This window comes from Calonectris borealis, chromosome 23 (genome assembly GCF_964195595.1).
Source record: "Calonectris borealis chromosome 23, bCalBor7.hap1.2, whole genome shotgun sequence".
NCBI lineage: Eukaryota > Metazoa > Chordata > Aves > Procellariiformes > Procellariidae > Calonectris > Calonectris borealis.
This window is the reverse complement of record NC_134334.1, coordinates 5,235,325-5,252,107: the sequence shown is the minus strand read 5'-3', so window position 1 is coordinate 5,252,107 and position 16,783 is coordinate 5,235,325. Positions and strand designations below refer to the sequence as shown.

The 16,783-nt window shown below is 43.4% G+C and overlaps 1 protein-coding gene across 3 annotated transcripts in view; it reads left to right on the top strand.

The window, feature by feature from the left end:
- Positions 1-10,166: 10,166 nt before the first annotated feature.
- The window catches only part of CLSTN1 (calsyntenin 1), a 45,671-nt gene continuing 39,054 nt past the window's right edge, over positions 10,167-16,783 (top strand). For 2 of the 3 annotated variants that reach the window (XM_075172433.1, XM_075172431.1), the window contains exon 1: positions 16,059-16,450. In XM_075172433.1, coding sequence (XP_075028534.1) covers positions 16,348-16,450 — 103 coding nt within the window. In that variant the 5' untranslated portion in view covers positions 16,059-16,347. Of the gene's footprint in view, positions 10,225-16,058; positions 16,451-16,783 lie in introns of those variants that run through there. The other variant, XM_075172430.1, reaches the window with a different exon arrangement.

The window sequence follows — 16,783 nt, the reverse complement described above, 5'->3', positions numbered from 1 at the left end:
AAGGGATCCTGTCAGGCCTGGATGAATTATTTCAATAAACTTAGGCAATATGAATGGCCTTGCGCAAAACTAGCTTTTAAAGGTGTTAAAATGTGTCAGATTTTGGTAATCGTGCTGATGGTGCTTGCTGGACAGACTTTTTTCTTGCTGCCTCAGGTGTAGCAGGATCAGTTTGCTGTAGTGCTTGCATCCTGCAAGTTTTGTGTCCTGTGTCTGTGACTTCTTCAGAGCCGCAGTAGATAGGTCACTGGATTGCTGCCGTGGTTCCTCCAGACCTGCCTTGGACTTGCTCTGTAAATACAGCAAGTCTGTCCAGACACTTTGCACTACAGTTTCCCTTAAACCTCCTCGTTACTGATGCTTTTCGCAGTTGTACAAATATAAAAGTGCTGTATAACAGGGGGGAGCGTTGTTACTACTTACCAAGGTAGGAGAGGAGCTTGGATCTATTCCCTGTCAGACTGTAGAGGTTCCCATACAAAGAAATCACCTACTGTCTTCTGAGCTTTGCTTTCATTTTCTTTGCAGCTGATTTGCCCTAAGCAGAATTCCTGCAGTATGTTATAAACAACCTGGCTAGTTTCCTTTGTAGCCTGAAGCACTTCAGTTTGGGGGATTGTTTATTTTGGAAAAGAGAAAAATTTTTTTTGAAGCTTTATAACCTGGCCTGCTTACAAGCTGCCTCATGTATCAGCATGAAATAGTTATATGCACAGAGCTTTTTGCTGTCTTGACATTTTCGAGGTTAACTCTCCATGCTACTAAATGCTAATCTGTGACCAGAGGCCAATGAAACTCAGAAAAGAAACTTTCAGCCTGTGTTTAACAATTACAATATTAACTCGAACCCAGATGGGGACTGATGCATCTATACTTTTCTTTAGTTTGTCACCTTAGATGATTATTGCTGCCCTTTTCTGATGCGGTTACAAATACGGCAATCCCTGTAGGGTCGGAAGATGATCCTGCCTGTGCCCTTGGTGGGAGCAGCTGGAGACACTCAATGCATAGCGAGCATGCTCTCCCTGTGTGTTGTGCATGTCATTGTTACACAGCACCTGAGCTCTTTGGACCCCCCCCAGAGAAAAAGGCCCTTCACCCACTCTGCGAGCAGCACAGTGGTTAATAACTATGTTTTTGCAAGGTTGTAAAATACTTCTGATTAACCTTGTTACTTCAAGTTGGTTGAGCTGAATCCTGAGGTTACATCTGCGTTCTGAGTTGAGACTTTTACAATATTAGGGACACGTTTAGCTAGATTTATGTTTGAATAGGTATTTCATAGTGTTCTTGTTTTAACTGTTAGGGTTTTAGCTCCAAGCGAAGTTAGTTCCCTGTGTTTTATGTGCACTGCACACCGCTTTTGTATAGCTAATTTCAAATTTCAGAAGACAAATCATAATTAAGTTATTCAAGCATGCAGAGTTTGCTGTTTACACTGTAGTCCACATGTTGTCACGTAAAACACATTCCCATTTTGCAGTGAGGTGAAAGTAATTCTACTGCTCTTCTCAGATATGGCCGTTAACTCAGTACTCTCCTGATGCTTGCAATATTCCAACTGATGGAAGAAACAAGGATGATTGTTCTGAAAATATTTTTCCCCAAATGAGGGGAATTTTGTGAGATGAGCATGGATAATATAAGTTCACATCAAGGCTTGATGTAGAGATACACCAGAATAAGAATGTGGCTCCAAAACCTTGCTCTCTAGCTGTTCTACCTGTGGGGTTTTGTTTTAAGCTGCCATAAGAGCTCAAAAGTTGCTTTTGTTTCCTGCCCTTAGTCTGTTCCTTCGGAGAAGCTAGATGCATAATTGTGGTCCAAGACTGCAGAGCAACTTGTGACTGGAACTGAAACAGCTTAATCGTGTCTAGTTTGCAAACGGGAGCCCTGTGTTCAGTAGCAAGGGAGTATGGCACTGGAACTAGTCGTTATCTTTATAGTGTAGGGTAAGACTATGATGGTCTCACTGCTTTGTCACTGATGGTTTTGGGGTTTGGTTTTGTTTTTTTTTAACTGTGCGAAGGCATGGAAAGTTTCCGTGATTTCAGAGGAAAGATGCTGCTTCAGAAGAGAGCAGCTTTGGATGTTATTTATTATGTACATGCATTTGTCCCATGAAGTAGGAGAATGCGTGAAGTTACTTGATCATGGAATGACGTAGAATCTTGTGTGGCTGCTGACTATGCACTGTAATCCATTTTCAGCTTTACTTGTGACCTCCTAATCAGAGGGCACAGTGTAAATTGCATTGAACGTGATTGGAATGGACAGTGGTAGCCATGCATTTTCCTCCAGTCTTTTGTCCTGTATCTCAAGTGCTTGGAGCAGACAGACATTAACTACGTGTCGCCTGATCGATGTCTGCAGTTAATGCCTGAAGTGTGTGCCTGATGCCTGGTCACAGCTAGGCGTGGAGTTCAGGTAGAGCAGTTCACAACGTAGTCTGTACTCTATTTTATGGTTTATTTTTTAATGGCTAGATTCTGCTAATCTCTGGTGTGTCCGAGGAGGAAGATTGGGGCAGGTCAGGAATAGATGAATTTCTGTAGGTGGAAGCATAAGAGGAGGATTCTGCCTCACTGTTGTATTCTCATAAGCTGCTTTGAGCCTGGAGAAAGATGGTGATTAAACTAGACAGAATCTTAAGCTTTTGACTTGCCTCGCCAGCAGCACCAGTCTTCACAGTCTCCTTCTAAAAGGAACTGTGCTGCGTGCTGGTTCTGTACCATGTGGGCATACAGTAGAGCCTTTTGGTTTAGTCTGGCCTTGACCTGGAGGTCACAGTCTTCTGAAACTAAATGGGACATTTGGACTTATCCTGGCTAGTGTAGCTACATGATCATTTTTACTTGATATTTTTTTTTCCCCTCACTCTAAATGTAGCAAAGTCTAGATGTCAGAGGATTGGAGCAGTGCAGAGAATTAAATGAAATCTTTTCACTTTCAGTGCCGTTGTCAAAAGGAGGAGGCAAGACTTAAATAACTGAGAAGTGTTTAGATTAACTACACACCAGTAACAAACAGGAAAGGCTTTCTAAGGGTTTTGCAGACACCAAAACCAGCAGAGCTCAGATACGTACCTGCTCTAGTAAATGGTAGACCAGCATGGTAACACCGCTATGTATGCGAAGATTCACAGCTCGTATCCTTCTATAGAGAACATCATTTCCTCTGTCCTTAGAGGTTTAAATAGAGAATTTGTCAGAAAAAGCACCGTGGCTTAGATACTGGTGAGAGGGATCATGGAGAATGAGGTCTTGACATAGTAAGATCCTAGACCTGGTAGTGCTTACAGCTTAAAGTCAACACCTTGAATTCAGCTCAGACAGAAGGAACATTAAATTCAACTGTGTCAGGTTGGTGTAATGCAAAGCCACAAAAATACCTCTGAAACACAAGTACTATTAGATAGATATCACTTGGGGATCATAAGCAACATTCAATCTGCAGGATTGGGTAGTGACTGAGTTGAGCTTCAGCCACCATTAAATTTGTTCTGTAATTCTAAAATGACACATACTGACATCTTTGCAGGAGAGGCCACGCTGCTTTTGTGATCTGATGGATAGTGTGTTCTGCCACCTGGGCAGAAAGAAGAGGTCATGTGTGTTGTTTCTTTGGTCTCCTATCTTGACAGAGCGCAGAGAGTTGGTTCCTGTCTGGACCTGAATAAATCTTTATAAAGGTTGTTAGCACCATTCTTGCTTAGAGCTACTAAAAAGAGAGGGGGAGCAATAAGGGGGGGGAAAGAGAGAGATTAAAGGGGAAAAACTAGTAGGTTATAAATGCATTTTCCTCTGTGCTGAAGGTTAAATAATATTTTATGCATGTGACAGAGCTACTGCGATTAAGGAGCTGTCAGGCAGAATGAGAGCTGGGCAGCAAAGGGAGCAGAGATGCTTGAGGGAAAAGGGGATGAAGATGTTCTAATGCTGAACTCTGGTGTATGATGTGTGGCTTTGTGTGCCTTTCACTGGAAAAAATGGCTATTCTACAGATATTTAGGGTTTTTTTTCCCCTTCATTGCTCAAGTATTTTTTCTGTCTGAGATGTCTCACCGGTTACTAGTGGCATTACTTTAGAAAATGGTCAAAAACTCTAATCTACGCTGCTACTTCAGGGTCTAGGATTAGAACTGTAGAATGGCGTATGATAATCTTGTACATAAATCATGGCTTTAACAAATGGAAAAGATGTCACATTGCTCCGTTTATCCTGCTTACTCTGTTGCAGAAAGACTAGCTCCCGTGCATCTTGCTCAGTTTGAGGACTCCTCAGTCACTGCAGAGCCTCTGGAATTTTAGCCATCATCTTATACCTCCTGTTCAAACTGGCAAAAACTGGGCACTTATTTTTAGATCGGGTCAATAAATACTTGACCTACCCTGAGTTGTATTTTAATGTGCTGTTACACAGACACCAGTCGTTTGCAGAGGCTCTTCCTCGCGCTGCGCGACGCTGCCTGTGTAAGCTGCGCTTCCCACAGGATGGCATGCCTGTCTCATCTCATGAGCTTTTTACTTAAACTCAATGGGCAATGTATCGCTGAAGCAGCAGTAAACATGGAGAAACGTGTGCTGTTAGAATGCAGTGCAAAGCGCTGTACTTCGGTCATTTAACACAATGTGGGATTTACAGCCCCCCCCCCCCGCTTCCCTTGCAGAAGACAGTGTGTCATTCCACTTATTCAGCTGGTCCACTTCTGACAGACGCAGAAGAACAGTGGATAGATCAGAAGGAGAAAAGGTAAGAAGTCTTACATCAGAGGCTCATTGTCCATACTGAAAACAAGAGAAAACCTGAAATGTTAAAAGGTACAGATGGAATGGAAACTCCTGGCTGCTGAATGTTTGTCTGGGTAGTAGAATGGTTCTTGAGATCATGGATCATGCTGGGTTCAGGAGAAGCTGATCACAGTGAGCACATGACATTTACAAAAGAACTCGCTAGAAATGTTTTATCTTCCCTCACTGAGAAGAGGAAAACATGGAGTTAACCATCTAATGGTTACATTAAAGCAGCACATGTTGGGACGGGTAATTACCCTAAATCCCTCAGATTCACTTACATATATTAGGTTGGTTGGGGAGGGGACATCCTTACCTTCGTGCTGAGTACAAACCACGGTGATGTTGGTTCTGCTGGGTCCAGGAGCCTTAGCCCTGAGTGGTTATTTGTTTCCTGCTTTGTTAAGACAATACAGCTCTTTGCTGGCTCCCTTTTAAGGTTAGTATGTTCAAAACACCTATTCAGCCTCTACAGAAGCCGCTGAATAGAATTCTGCTGTTTTCCTACTGGTCGTAGGTCAGCAGCTGAGTCAGTGATGGAAACCAACCTCTGTTTATCTTCAGTACGTTCCCAGAACAGCATTCCACTTCTTTAACACAACCTTCCCACCCCGGGACAGTTTGTTGTCAGCATTGAACCTCCTCTCTATCGCAGAGTAGCACTGGAAAGCAGCATCTAGCTTTAAAAACCGAAGACAGATGTGTCCTTGTAGGGAGACTGTCTGCCTTGGAGCTCCCCACGGGGAGGCAAGCGGTCCCTGCTGTTGGCAAGGAGCTCTCGCTCGGCAGCGTTAATCAGGGCTGACTGTTCCTCTTAATCCTCTGATCCCTTCCATACGGACGAGAACACAAGCATCGCGTTTGCGTGTTATGCTCCTCTTCACTGAAAATAGGGCCAGCTCTGTGGCTTGCGGCAGGCCGCGATTAGATGGGTGGGTGATCAAAACATGATTAGCAAATCTGCAATGAGAGTGAAGGCCAGGAGGGCAGTGGCTTACTGCAAGGGAGGGTCACAACTGGTATCTGTCAGAATAGAAATAAATATGTGAAATGACAAAGGATTTAGCTGCGCTCTTGTCTGATGAGACTTAAATAGCCAAGGCACTGCTAGGAAGAAGCTAGGACTTTTTAAAGCACCAGCGATAGTTTATGTAGCTAAAACACAGCCTCAGAAATTGGGACGGCTGCATCCATTCTGAGTTTTGTCCTAGGCACTTTTTGTGACTGGTATACAGGAACTTCATCATTTTCTTCAGCAGCTAGACAGTAAAGGTATTGACCATGCCTTGCAGAGGTTTGTGAAGCTTTTAATATATCAGTGTGTGAAATGCTTTGAGACTGTGGAAAATGTCCAGCAAAGCTGCAGACTTACTGCCAGATGTGATGAATTTGAGCAGGCCAGGAGTGGAGAGGAGTTCATGTCAGATACTACAAGTAGAGGAAGAAGAAGCTTGAAGCCAATTGCAAGCCAAACAATGGCATGGTTTAGCTTATTTTTGTTGTCTTTAAAAAAAACTGTGATGTGGAAAATACGGCAACTAGAACTCTGTCTCAGAAGAACTGTTTAGTAAAATTGATCCCATTTTTCTACATGTAAATAATAGTGTTCACATCCACTGCAGAGACAGCAGTTTACAGCACCGTGCAGCTCACTGTTTTCTCAGGAGTAGGAGGCACGTGCATGTAATGATATCAAATCTAACACTGCATGATGAAAATTCAAATTACACCTTGAAGATCCAGAGAGATCTGGGAAACATAATCCATAGTCCAGATCCTGGAGATCAATTCACTGATACCAACTAATTTAACTGGGGTGTGTGCAAACAGAGGGACTTGTTCTTAGGACTCTGGCTGCAGCGTCGGCACCTATTACGCAGTCCCACTGAGCACCGTTACGGGGAAGAAGCGGGGAGTTTGACTAGGGAGCCTGATGCACACTTGCAAAGAAAATTGTGGACAGCTGTTTTTAAAGTCCAATCACAACCAATAGGACTTCAGTAATTAAAGCATACACAAGCTGGGTGACCTATGAATTAATCTCAGTAGTCTGATATTTGTGTGTTACGGCAGGATAAACAACAGAGTGAAGCTTGTAAGAATTCAAAAATGTTTCCAGTGGGTTGGGAATTTGAACCTAGGTTCTTATGCCATTAAATCAGCCCCTCTGCCTGAAACTCTGACCCAGCAAACCAGCCTTGGATAGACATAACGTGATTATTTTTACAGGCCTATTGCATGACATGCGTTGCTCAGCAGGATCTTAGTATAAATCTGGTAAATAGAATCGCATGGGCAATAAAAAGCCTTTACTCTAAATGCTTTCTGTATAGACAGTTAACGAACATAGTGACCTTTATTTATTTGGTTTTTTAAGACCATTATTAAAAGATATAGGTAGGCAAATGTTTAAAAATGCCCTGTTTTTAAAAGGATGAGCTCTGGAGAAAATCTGGGCAATGTGGGGTGAAGAAGAAAAATGAGTTCTGACCCTCTGTCTTTTGAACCATCTGGTTTTGGAGTCTCTCAGTTGCTGCAGAATAGTTTTATTTCATTTACCTATGAACAGCCTACAACTAATCCTAAGAGGCTCCCTTCCAATGTCTTTCATGAACTAGTTTCTATGCTGACCTTTCTTCCAGTGTCCCTCATGGGAATGTCAATAGAGCAAGTTTTGACAATGGGAAGACCAGTGCTGATTGTCTGTCCTGCAGTGGTGGTGTGCCTGCTTGTCTTCGTTATTATTAGATTTGGTCTGCTAATAGCACTCAAAGGAAAAGAGGCGATGCAAGTTTCCTTTTCTCATGTGAATATGGTAGCATAGTAGTATAACTTCAGCTTCCTAGACTGGTTACAAGGACTGGAAAGCAGCAGTACTGAAGAAAAAATCAAATATTGAATAATCTGTTTTTCTGGCATTCCACTGTTCCCAGTTCTCCATGCTCTACATAGGTTCTAAAGCTACTTCAAGCGCAAGTCTGAAGACTAAACATTTGATGCAAACGCGTGATTGCTCTAAGAAGTGTTGCACCTTTTCAGGAAAAAAATCTGCGTTTAGACAGGAAAGACAAAAGCAGCTTTGTAATTTTTTTAATACAGTGTAATTCATGAGGCCATGAATACCACAAAAAAAGGTAAACGTGATACCTTTCTTCTAGGCTGTAGTGGTAAGAGTTTACAATCTTTACTCAAAATGCCTTCTCAGGAAAATATAGATAAATCTGGGCACTGACTGAAAGTCTATGAACAGTCAAGTAGGGATCATGATATCGTGTTTGTGCTCCTGTGTAATATTCTTGGTTCTGAATATTTCTTATTGCATAGTGTATTTAAAATATATCAGACTTTGGGCTTCTCAAGATTTGTTTGGAAATTGGGACTGGCTGTTTATGATATATATGGTCATTTAATAGCAGAGAATTTATAGATGCTGCCTTTTTAATGAAAATGGTAATACTCTGAATTTCTAGAGAGGCTTTCATCCTAGGATCCTAAAGTACTTTACAAACAGTTAATGAAGTCTTACTACCTCCTTGTGGAATAGGCAAGTTGCATTAAATTGGGAGGATAAATGAGAGGTTAAGGGACTGTCTGTGGGTAGAATGTCAGTGGTGTCATCAGGAAGAGAACATAGCAGCCCTGTCCTGTCTCAAAATCTTACCTTTGCAAATACTTAGGACAAGACCTCTTTGCTCTCTGAATAGGGTCAGTACAATTGGATTCCAAGATCTGTTTTAGGGGGTTGTTGTGGTTTTTAGACTGTATAGGAAATAATTTTTAAAACTGTCTTCACGGAGCCCTTAGATAATTTTGCTCTATTAGTCAATCATTCAAAATAAAAAATATTCTAAATGGTGTTTTCAGGAAAGGCAGAGCAAGCTTTTTCAACACTAATATTGGCCTGCTGAGGTTTTATTTCTCCTCTTCCCCAAGGGACTTGAAGGCAGTGCAGTACAACGGGGGGAGGAATCCCCAGGCACGGCGGCAGGCACAGCTAAAGGCAATTTGCCACCATAAAGAAGCCTCAGGTTTCCGTACTGGTACAACTTGTACCAGATAGCCGTAAGTCATGAACGGCCACTGCTGTCTCTGGGAAGGAGCAAGTGACAGTCATTTTGTTGGGTGACACCCCTGTTTCCTGCAGCCAGACCCACGGGAGATCTGGACACACGGGATTTGGGGTCAGAGTGCTGAACAAGTTTCTACCCTTTCGCAGGAAGACATAATGTTTTGCTCCTTCTTTTCCTCCTTTCCCAGTCAACCACTTACCGAAGGAAACCGTTGGATATCTTTCTTTCCACAGTAAGGCTTTTTTAGCCATAGCAGCACATGAGACCTCCAAAAGCAGAGATGCTTTTAGAGAAAACCATAGAGAAACAGTAACTTGTTTTCAGAGGAACAATTACTTGTCCTGGAGGAAAAAAACCCAAATCATTGAGGTGTCTGTGGAGTACATCTATACCTACTTAATTTAATCAAATCTACCCACTTTACTGTCTTACAGTAGTAAGAGCGCACTTTTTGCTTTGTTCCGTAACACTTCTTTGGAATATCTGGTAAGCGTTATTTGTGGATGATCTGTGCAATTGTAAACCATCTTGGTTGATCCTTTGTAACTTTTTTTGCTAAATGTCATTGAGTTTCATGGATGTCAGTGGGAGATTAAAGATCTTGGTAACAGTGAGCCTTTGAGGAGCGGCGATGACGTTGCTGGAAGAGCTGTGTGTGGCAGTACTAGTATAGCCCTTACGGCCCTGCTGCTTCAGCCGGTGATTATAATGCTGGGTACACAACTGGAGGCTTGTAATTTGGTTTCCTTTCAGAAGTCTCTGAGATGGACTGCAGCCCAACAGGAGAGCATCTGCTTTTCTTTTTGCTGAAGAACACTGCTGGAACTTCTCCGTATAAGCTCACTTAAAAACCCACTGCTTGATTTTATTAATATGTAATAATTTGGCTCCTTTTACCTACAGAAAATTACTTATCTGAATAAAATGCAAGAATATTGTCTAACGAAAGGGGAAAATAAAGAGTATAATTGTGTTAATTATCAGAATACCAGACATGTAATTAATATGCCACAGGAACAAAGAGCAAATGTACTAATAGCACATAATTGGACTTAAACTACACCCTTGGTAGAAGTCTCTGCAATGGAACTGTTGTGTTTGTGCTCCTTTTCAAATTAGCAATAAGGAATAAATTAACATCCATTTTCTTGCCCGTACAAAGACGGAATCATATTGTGGGGCAGGGTAATGAATTCAGAGAATGCCTTTACATTCCCATATGGCTCTTAGGGAGGGGAATACTCATGCACATGGCTCTTCTCTTCTTCCTTGCAGGAAGGCAGGCAGAGGGAAGAGGAAAACCTCATTGTATGACCAGATGTTCGCTGAATACCATGATCCTAAAGAAAAGAAAAAAATCTGTAAGCTGAGTAATTTAAACATTGTCACCAGTACCTGGTGCAAATATTTGAGTTGGTTTATCCATCCATCCTTTTATACATGGTATGTTACTGTTGTCAGATAAGGAAATAGGTAGGGTAGGGGCTAATCACTGACCCAAAGGGACATCTGTGATAGAACTGGGAAAAAACCCCATAATTCCTCACTCTTCTTTTTTTCTTTTTCCTTCTTCTTCTCCCCCCCGCCCCGCATAAATGACTAGTTCAATTTTGTATATAAATTAGGGAGTTAAAGCAGTTGTTAATGTTAAGAGCACTATGCTGCTCTTCAGAACAGGTTAGTACATACATTGAAGAAACAACGTAGAACCACTGGAGTCCTTGGTTTTTTGTGGACGCACATTCTAGAAAGGCTCATCCGGAGCACCTGACTGTAATTCTTATTTTATTGAGTTAGAGGATGATTAGTAAAATAACTTCTTACTGATGCTGTTTAACTTTCTCTCCCTCCTTGTCTTCAGTGGTGTCTCACTAAGCTTTAGAAATAATTTATTTAATGCTCTTCAGAGGCCATGGTGGTTTCAGGGACTTAAGAGACCTGTAAGTAAGGAAATCAATTTTTAAGAAACAGGTCCAGTTGCATTCAGACTCTACTTCTATTCATATAACACAGCTTAAAATAGACATTGTGGTATTAGATGCAAAGATGTACGTTAATAAAGCCTAAATTTTATTGAGGTCCTTAAGTCAAGTATTGCTTTTTAGCTAAGTGCTTGAAAGCCGGTCTGTTCAAGGTATTTCAAGGTATGACAGCATTTCTTAATTCAAGGTATTTCAAGGTATTGCAGTATTTCTTAATTTTACCTATCCTCTTTATGCTCTGCTTTTCCTAAATATGCAAATGAAAAGCCTAGAAAATCTGTCTTAGTCAATTGTAATGCACCTGTCATCACAATATCTAGACACCTGCCATTCTGCTTCACAGAGTATTGTAAGAGTGCATTAATTAACGCTTGTAAAATGCTTGGAGATCCTAGGATGGAAGGTGCTAATGAGTTGTAAAATATTATAATCATGTTGCAGAGTATTCAGTCTCTTTCTCTTTGTAAGGAAAGACTTGCATCTTTCCTTCATTGCTTTCATGTTTCTAGATGCATATTTTGCAATAGAAGGTAAGTCTAAACAGGAAAAAAAGGATTAAACAGGTAGAAAGATTGCTAATGCTGCTAGTTTTCTTGTGAGGAAGCTAGTTGTTTTTATGTACTTCTTTGCTTATTGAATTTTTTTTCTCTCTCTGATGAACCCGTACTTCAATGGCTTGTTGAGAATTCTCTGAACGTTCAGAAATGTCAGGGGAGAAGATTTTCTTCTTCAGATTGCCAAGGCCTTCATTTGCATCCCCTAAATCAATTCTCAGACATGATCAAAGCAGTTCTGGAAATTTTCAAGTGTGGGGAAAACCAGTCCTCTAATTCTTTCTCCTCTAATATATACAGCCAGGTTCCAAAGCATTAAAAAAAAAAAAAAAAATCCACCAAATCTAAAAACACATGAATTTTATGCCTCTTTATGTTCAGAGGATTGCAGTTGTATATATTAGGGACAGCAAGGCTAGAAAAGATGTAACAGGTCACCTATGTATGTTTTCTCTTCAAGCTGGTAGGGGCATTGCTCTAGCATTTTGTTGTGGAGTTTTCTTCCGAGTGACCCAAAAGATGTCACTTCTGCCTGTTGCCTTCCAAGAGTACTCTGTGGTTTCATAGGTCTCATTGTGATGAATTAATTTTTTTATATTCACCTTGAATTATCTTTTTCTTAGTGTAATTATTGTTCATTCTTCCTGCTTGGCTTAGACTGATAAAGCCATATCAGAACCAAAAAATACTAGAATTCAAATTCCCAAAATACTTTGGGATTCTCCTATTGCTTTCTCTAGTGGGAATGGGAGGAGGTAGAGTGGAGCTGTAATACAGCTTCTCAGAAACTGCTCTGTTGTTGCCTTCATCTAATATTTTGCTTGGCTGTGCATGCAACTCTCTCATGAGCTTAATTAACTTTACTACAGAGTCTCTGTGGCAATTGGTCCCCTTTCAGAAGTGGTTTCAGGGCAGCTGTGATAAACCAAACGCTCAGCAGAGGAGGTAAAGCTAGGTTCTGAGTTCTAACTTTCCATTAAAAGCAATCATAATCTGGAAACAAACTAGTATGCAGACATTAATTGTACGGAGATGAAAATAAGCCCATACCCAGTTCTAGCCTCTTTAAATAAAGACTGGACCGTTTTGTCAACTCAGTTACAGACTATTGGAAGTTTGGACCCTTTCCTCATATCCCCCCTTTTGAACAAGGGTCCAAGTGTAATATCTAGAAGTGACGGTCCATATTCCGTGTGTATTCAAAATCAGTTATGATCTTGAGCTCTAACAGTCAGATCCAGATCTGCTGTTGGCTTAACGGAGCATGTCCCGCTTCTCTCTGAATTTATGGTACGTATTGGCTTCCTTTAAGTAGCGAGCAAAGCCATTCATTTTTACCTATCACCTTATCTTTTCATTTCTGGCTGCTCAGCTCCGTTCTGACAAGTGCAATAAATGTGTCCTCCTGGGTCCTTGCAAGCTGGGCATTAGTCACACTGTGCATTTCAAGGACATCAGTCCGATAGTTTTTCAGCTGTAACGGAAAACATGTTCTGCCAGGAGCCATTTGTTCCAGTTTTGTTGCTTACTAATAAAATAAAAATCAATGGTTTTTTGGAGCTTGAGAAGCAGGTCAGAGAGTAGGAGGGAGATAGGTGGTGAAGATGAAGGTGCTGAATTTAGTTCTCTGAGTTTCTCTGAAATAATGGCATGTGGCATTTCAGATAAAGTGAGAATCTGTCACCTTGTGAAATGCAGTTACCTCTGGCAAACAGTAGGGCAATTGTTTAACAGCAAATAGGACTCGTGCATAGCAGGTCTCACACTGGGCAATTTAAATCAAATTTAGTTTTGTGAAACAAAAGGTATTTGAGAGGATGATGTATTTGCCATACTTGTAGAGTAAGTGCCAATGGAACATCAGTGGTGATACGGATCAGAATTTCATTTTGCTGTCTCCACCACAGGTGGAGTACCCATACCGTCTGTATCCTCAACCACTAAACTGCCAGTTCAAACTACTTAGTCATCTAACTAAACAAAATCATCTAACTGATCTGAAAATACAAACTAAAGAATTATTGGCTTTACTGAATCAGTGCCTTAGTCACAACTGACTCGAAGGAGTTTTGCTTAGAGAGTGAAATGCAATCAATGCATTCTCCTTCCATGGAAATTCCCCAGTTCCATCATGACTGATTCAGCTGATTAATTAATCTGAACTGGTAGTGTCATTGTGCAAGAAATAAGGTTTACCTGGACATAGCATTTCTTCTCTTAAAAATGTCTCTCCTTCCTAATTCCGCAGAATCAGAATGATTTAAATGAGTCCTGATGGCAACACTGAAGTCCCCTTCTTACTGCGGTCGATGGTAGTGTGCTTTCCCCTGCTATAATAGGTAGCAAGTCCCAAGTGGACTGCAGAGCAAATTTTGCTCTTTAAACTGCCTTTTCTGACACACCTAATGAGCCTAGGTTGCTCTCCAGTTTAAAGGTAATAATTTATTTTGCAGAAAATGTTTTAGAGTATGTGCATGTATTTGTATGCCGGCTGGCCACTGACTTACAAGCCCTCTTCAGATACTTTTATATTGATATTCGAGCTCTGTACATAGTTATTCCTAATCAAAATCCAGTATTGGGACAAATAGATTTGTGTTAGATCATGTATTCATAATATGCAATCATCTTTTAACTGATGATATCTTGCCTTGCAAATCTTTATTAATGGGGTGGTTCTTACTCATGCGTTAAGTTAGTAAGACTAGTTTGAGAGTCATACTGAGCTGGACAGTCCTTCTACTCTCCATACAAAAGAAAAATACATAACATAGCATACTGTCAGCTGAAGCTGCGTTGGCAGAATGTAAAGACTCAGCTATCTGGCAACAGATGGGCTACAGGCTTCTTCTGACATGATCTGCCATCCAGCATATGTTAGACAGGCTGAGAAATCAAGAGGTTTTAGACTGAGGCTTTAGCTTTATTTAAAAAAAAGATGTCTTAGCTCTTGATAGAGCAGGTGGCCTACAGCACACAGTCAATGAAATAAATGTGGACCAACTTGGTTGCTTGGTTAAGGGGTAGCTCCATCGCACAAGATAGTAATTGGGGTATCGTTCATTGTATTGGACCACAGCGTATTTCTCCTCAAACTCCTTTTCTGCTCTGCACACACTTATATTAGCAAATATGCTTAAGATACAGCAAGTAAAGATGGTTGGTTTTGAGGATGGAAGAAACCGTTGGGTGGGCAGGACAGCTTGCCTTTGGATATCCAAATGCTGCAGACCAGATGCTGTCAACTTGCTGAGACCTCAGTGACTGATCAAGGGCAGTGAGTAAGTTGGTTTCCCACCTTTGCTTGGCTGGTCCCCCCCACCTCGACTTTGGGGTAAACAGGTAGTCAGCAGGGAAGGTAACGGTACTGGGCTTGACTTGGGAGGGGGAGGGTTTTCCAGAACAGATCAGTCTTGGTATTTAAATTGCATAGTGTTTTAAAATAAAGAAATAGCATATCTCTAGGATCTTGAACATTCTGGACTTTATTTTTATTTCACTGTGGGAGTGAAATGGCTAATAGGTACAAAGCATGAGTAGTCATATCTAATTATAAAATAATTTGCTTGCGTTTTAGTTGTCAAAACTCTGATCATGGTAAGGTATTTTGTCTTCTGTTGAAGCATTTTCTAATTGAAATTTTTGACCAAAGAGCAAATAACTTTTCTATTACAGGACAGGTTCCGTGCAACTTAATTATTCCTATGAAACTTCTTGATTTTGACTTGTGAATTTTTCCAAACAGAACTAGTAGACTTTTGCCTTGATAGAAGTCAGTAAAACTACAGTAAAAAAGCTTTCTCACTATGCAGAGTATTTGTCTAAACTGTGAGCGCTGCTGTTCCTCCCTTTGGGCAGGGTTACTGCTGTGTCCCAGGACAGTCATTCTCTGCAGCATGTGTACCTGGGGACGAGCACCAAGAAAACCCCCTAGCTCTACAAGCATCAACTCGCGGAGTGTTTATGTTTAAAGCAGTCACATTTCCGCAGGACTGCAATTTTGGAGCTATGAAAACATAGCAAGAAAGCATGTATTTGTTTCACGGTGCTGGTTGCAGGCAGGTGTCGGCAGTTTGTTCCTTCCTGGGGTGGTTCAGAGCCCAGCAGAGGACCAGGGTTTGTGCCTCCTGCTCCCAGTGCCTTACTGGGCCCGGCTTGCTGCTGGTGGCCTTGCTGTCTTTAGCATCAGTGTTGGGTTAGGTATAAAACACCTTTTTTTGCCTTTTTGCTGAAAAGATGTGTGAACGTTAAGGTGAAAGCGTTTAAATAGCTTTATATGGGTTTTCACTCTTTCTAAAATGTTGGGGTTTTAATCAGCATTTGCTTAAATCAGCTGTGTGGGGCATCAGCTCAGCCCTGATTACCACCTGACCGCAGCTGCAGCAACACAAAAACAACGAAAAATCCCCCACGACCCCCCACCCCCCGGCCCACCCCATCCCACCGTTTGGGTCAGAGGTGGACAAGCAGCTGGGGCGGTAGCGGTGCGGTACCGCAGTGCCCGGCAGCCGCCGGCCCGGCGCAGCCCCGCGGAGCTGAGGCCGACAGGCTGCGGAGAGGCGTTTCCTTCCACGGGGCTTTGCCCCGCCCCGCCGCGCCGCGCAGATGGGCTCTCCCGCATCCCCCGCGCCGTTGGTTCGCTCCCTCCCCCGCCTGGCAACCGGCGCGGGGGGGACCGGCCGCGCTCGCCGCCGCCATTTTAGGTGCCGCTGGCGGGGCGCCGCGCTGCCAGGCGGGGGAGGGAGGGGAGGAGGAGAGAAAAGGCGAGCGGAGCGGGGCAGCGCAGCGCAGCGCTTCTCCTCCCTCCTCCTCCTCTTCCTCCTCCTCCTCCTCCTCGGGGCCGAGCCGAGCCCTCCGCCCGGCGCACAGCGGAGCCCGGACCAGCGGGGGCGCCACAGCCGCCCCGCCAGCCGGGGCTGCGCGCTGCCCTGCACCGCTCCGCGCTGCTATGCCGCCGCCGCGCCGCCCGGGCATGCCGCGCTCGCTGCCGGCCCCCGCCTCCTGCCTGCTGCTCGCCGCGCTGATCTGCGGAGGAGCAGGGGCCGCTCGAGGTAAACAGAGCCGGGGCGGGCGGGGGAGGCTGCCCGGCACCCGGGGGAAGGGGAGGGCGGCAGGTCCGCTTCCCCCCCCCCCTTCCCCCGGCTTGAGCGCCTGCTCCCGTGGCGCCCTGTGGGGCTCTGCCCCGGACGGACGGGGGGGACGGTGTCCTTGGCTCCCTTCGTCCTTCGGGAGGGGGGAGGGAGCGCAGAGGAGGACATCTCGGCGGTGCGGTCGGGGAGGGAGGGGAGGAGGGCGCTGGCCGCCCCTCCCCGTGGCTCGCTGGGGGCCGGGGTGACCCCGCCGCGGCCGTTGCACCTGCGGCGCCGCGGGGAGGGCAGGGGGGA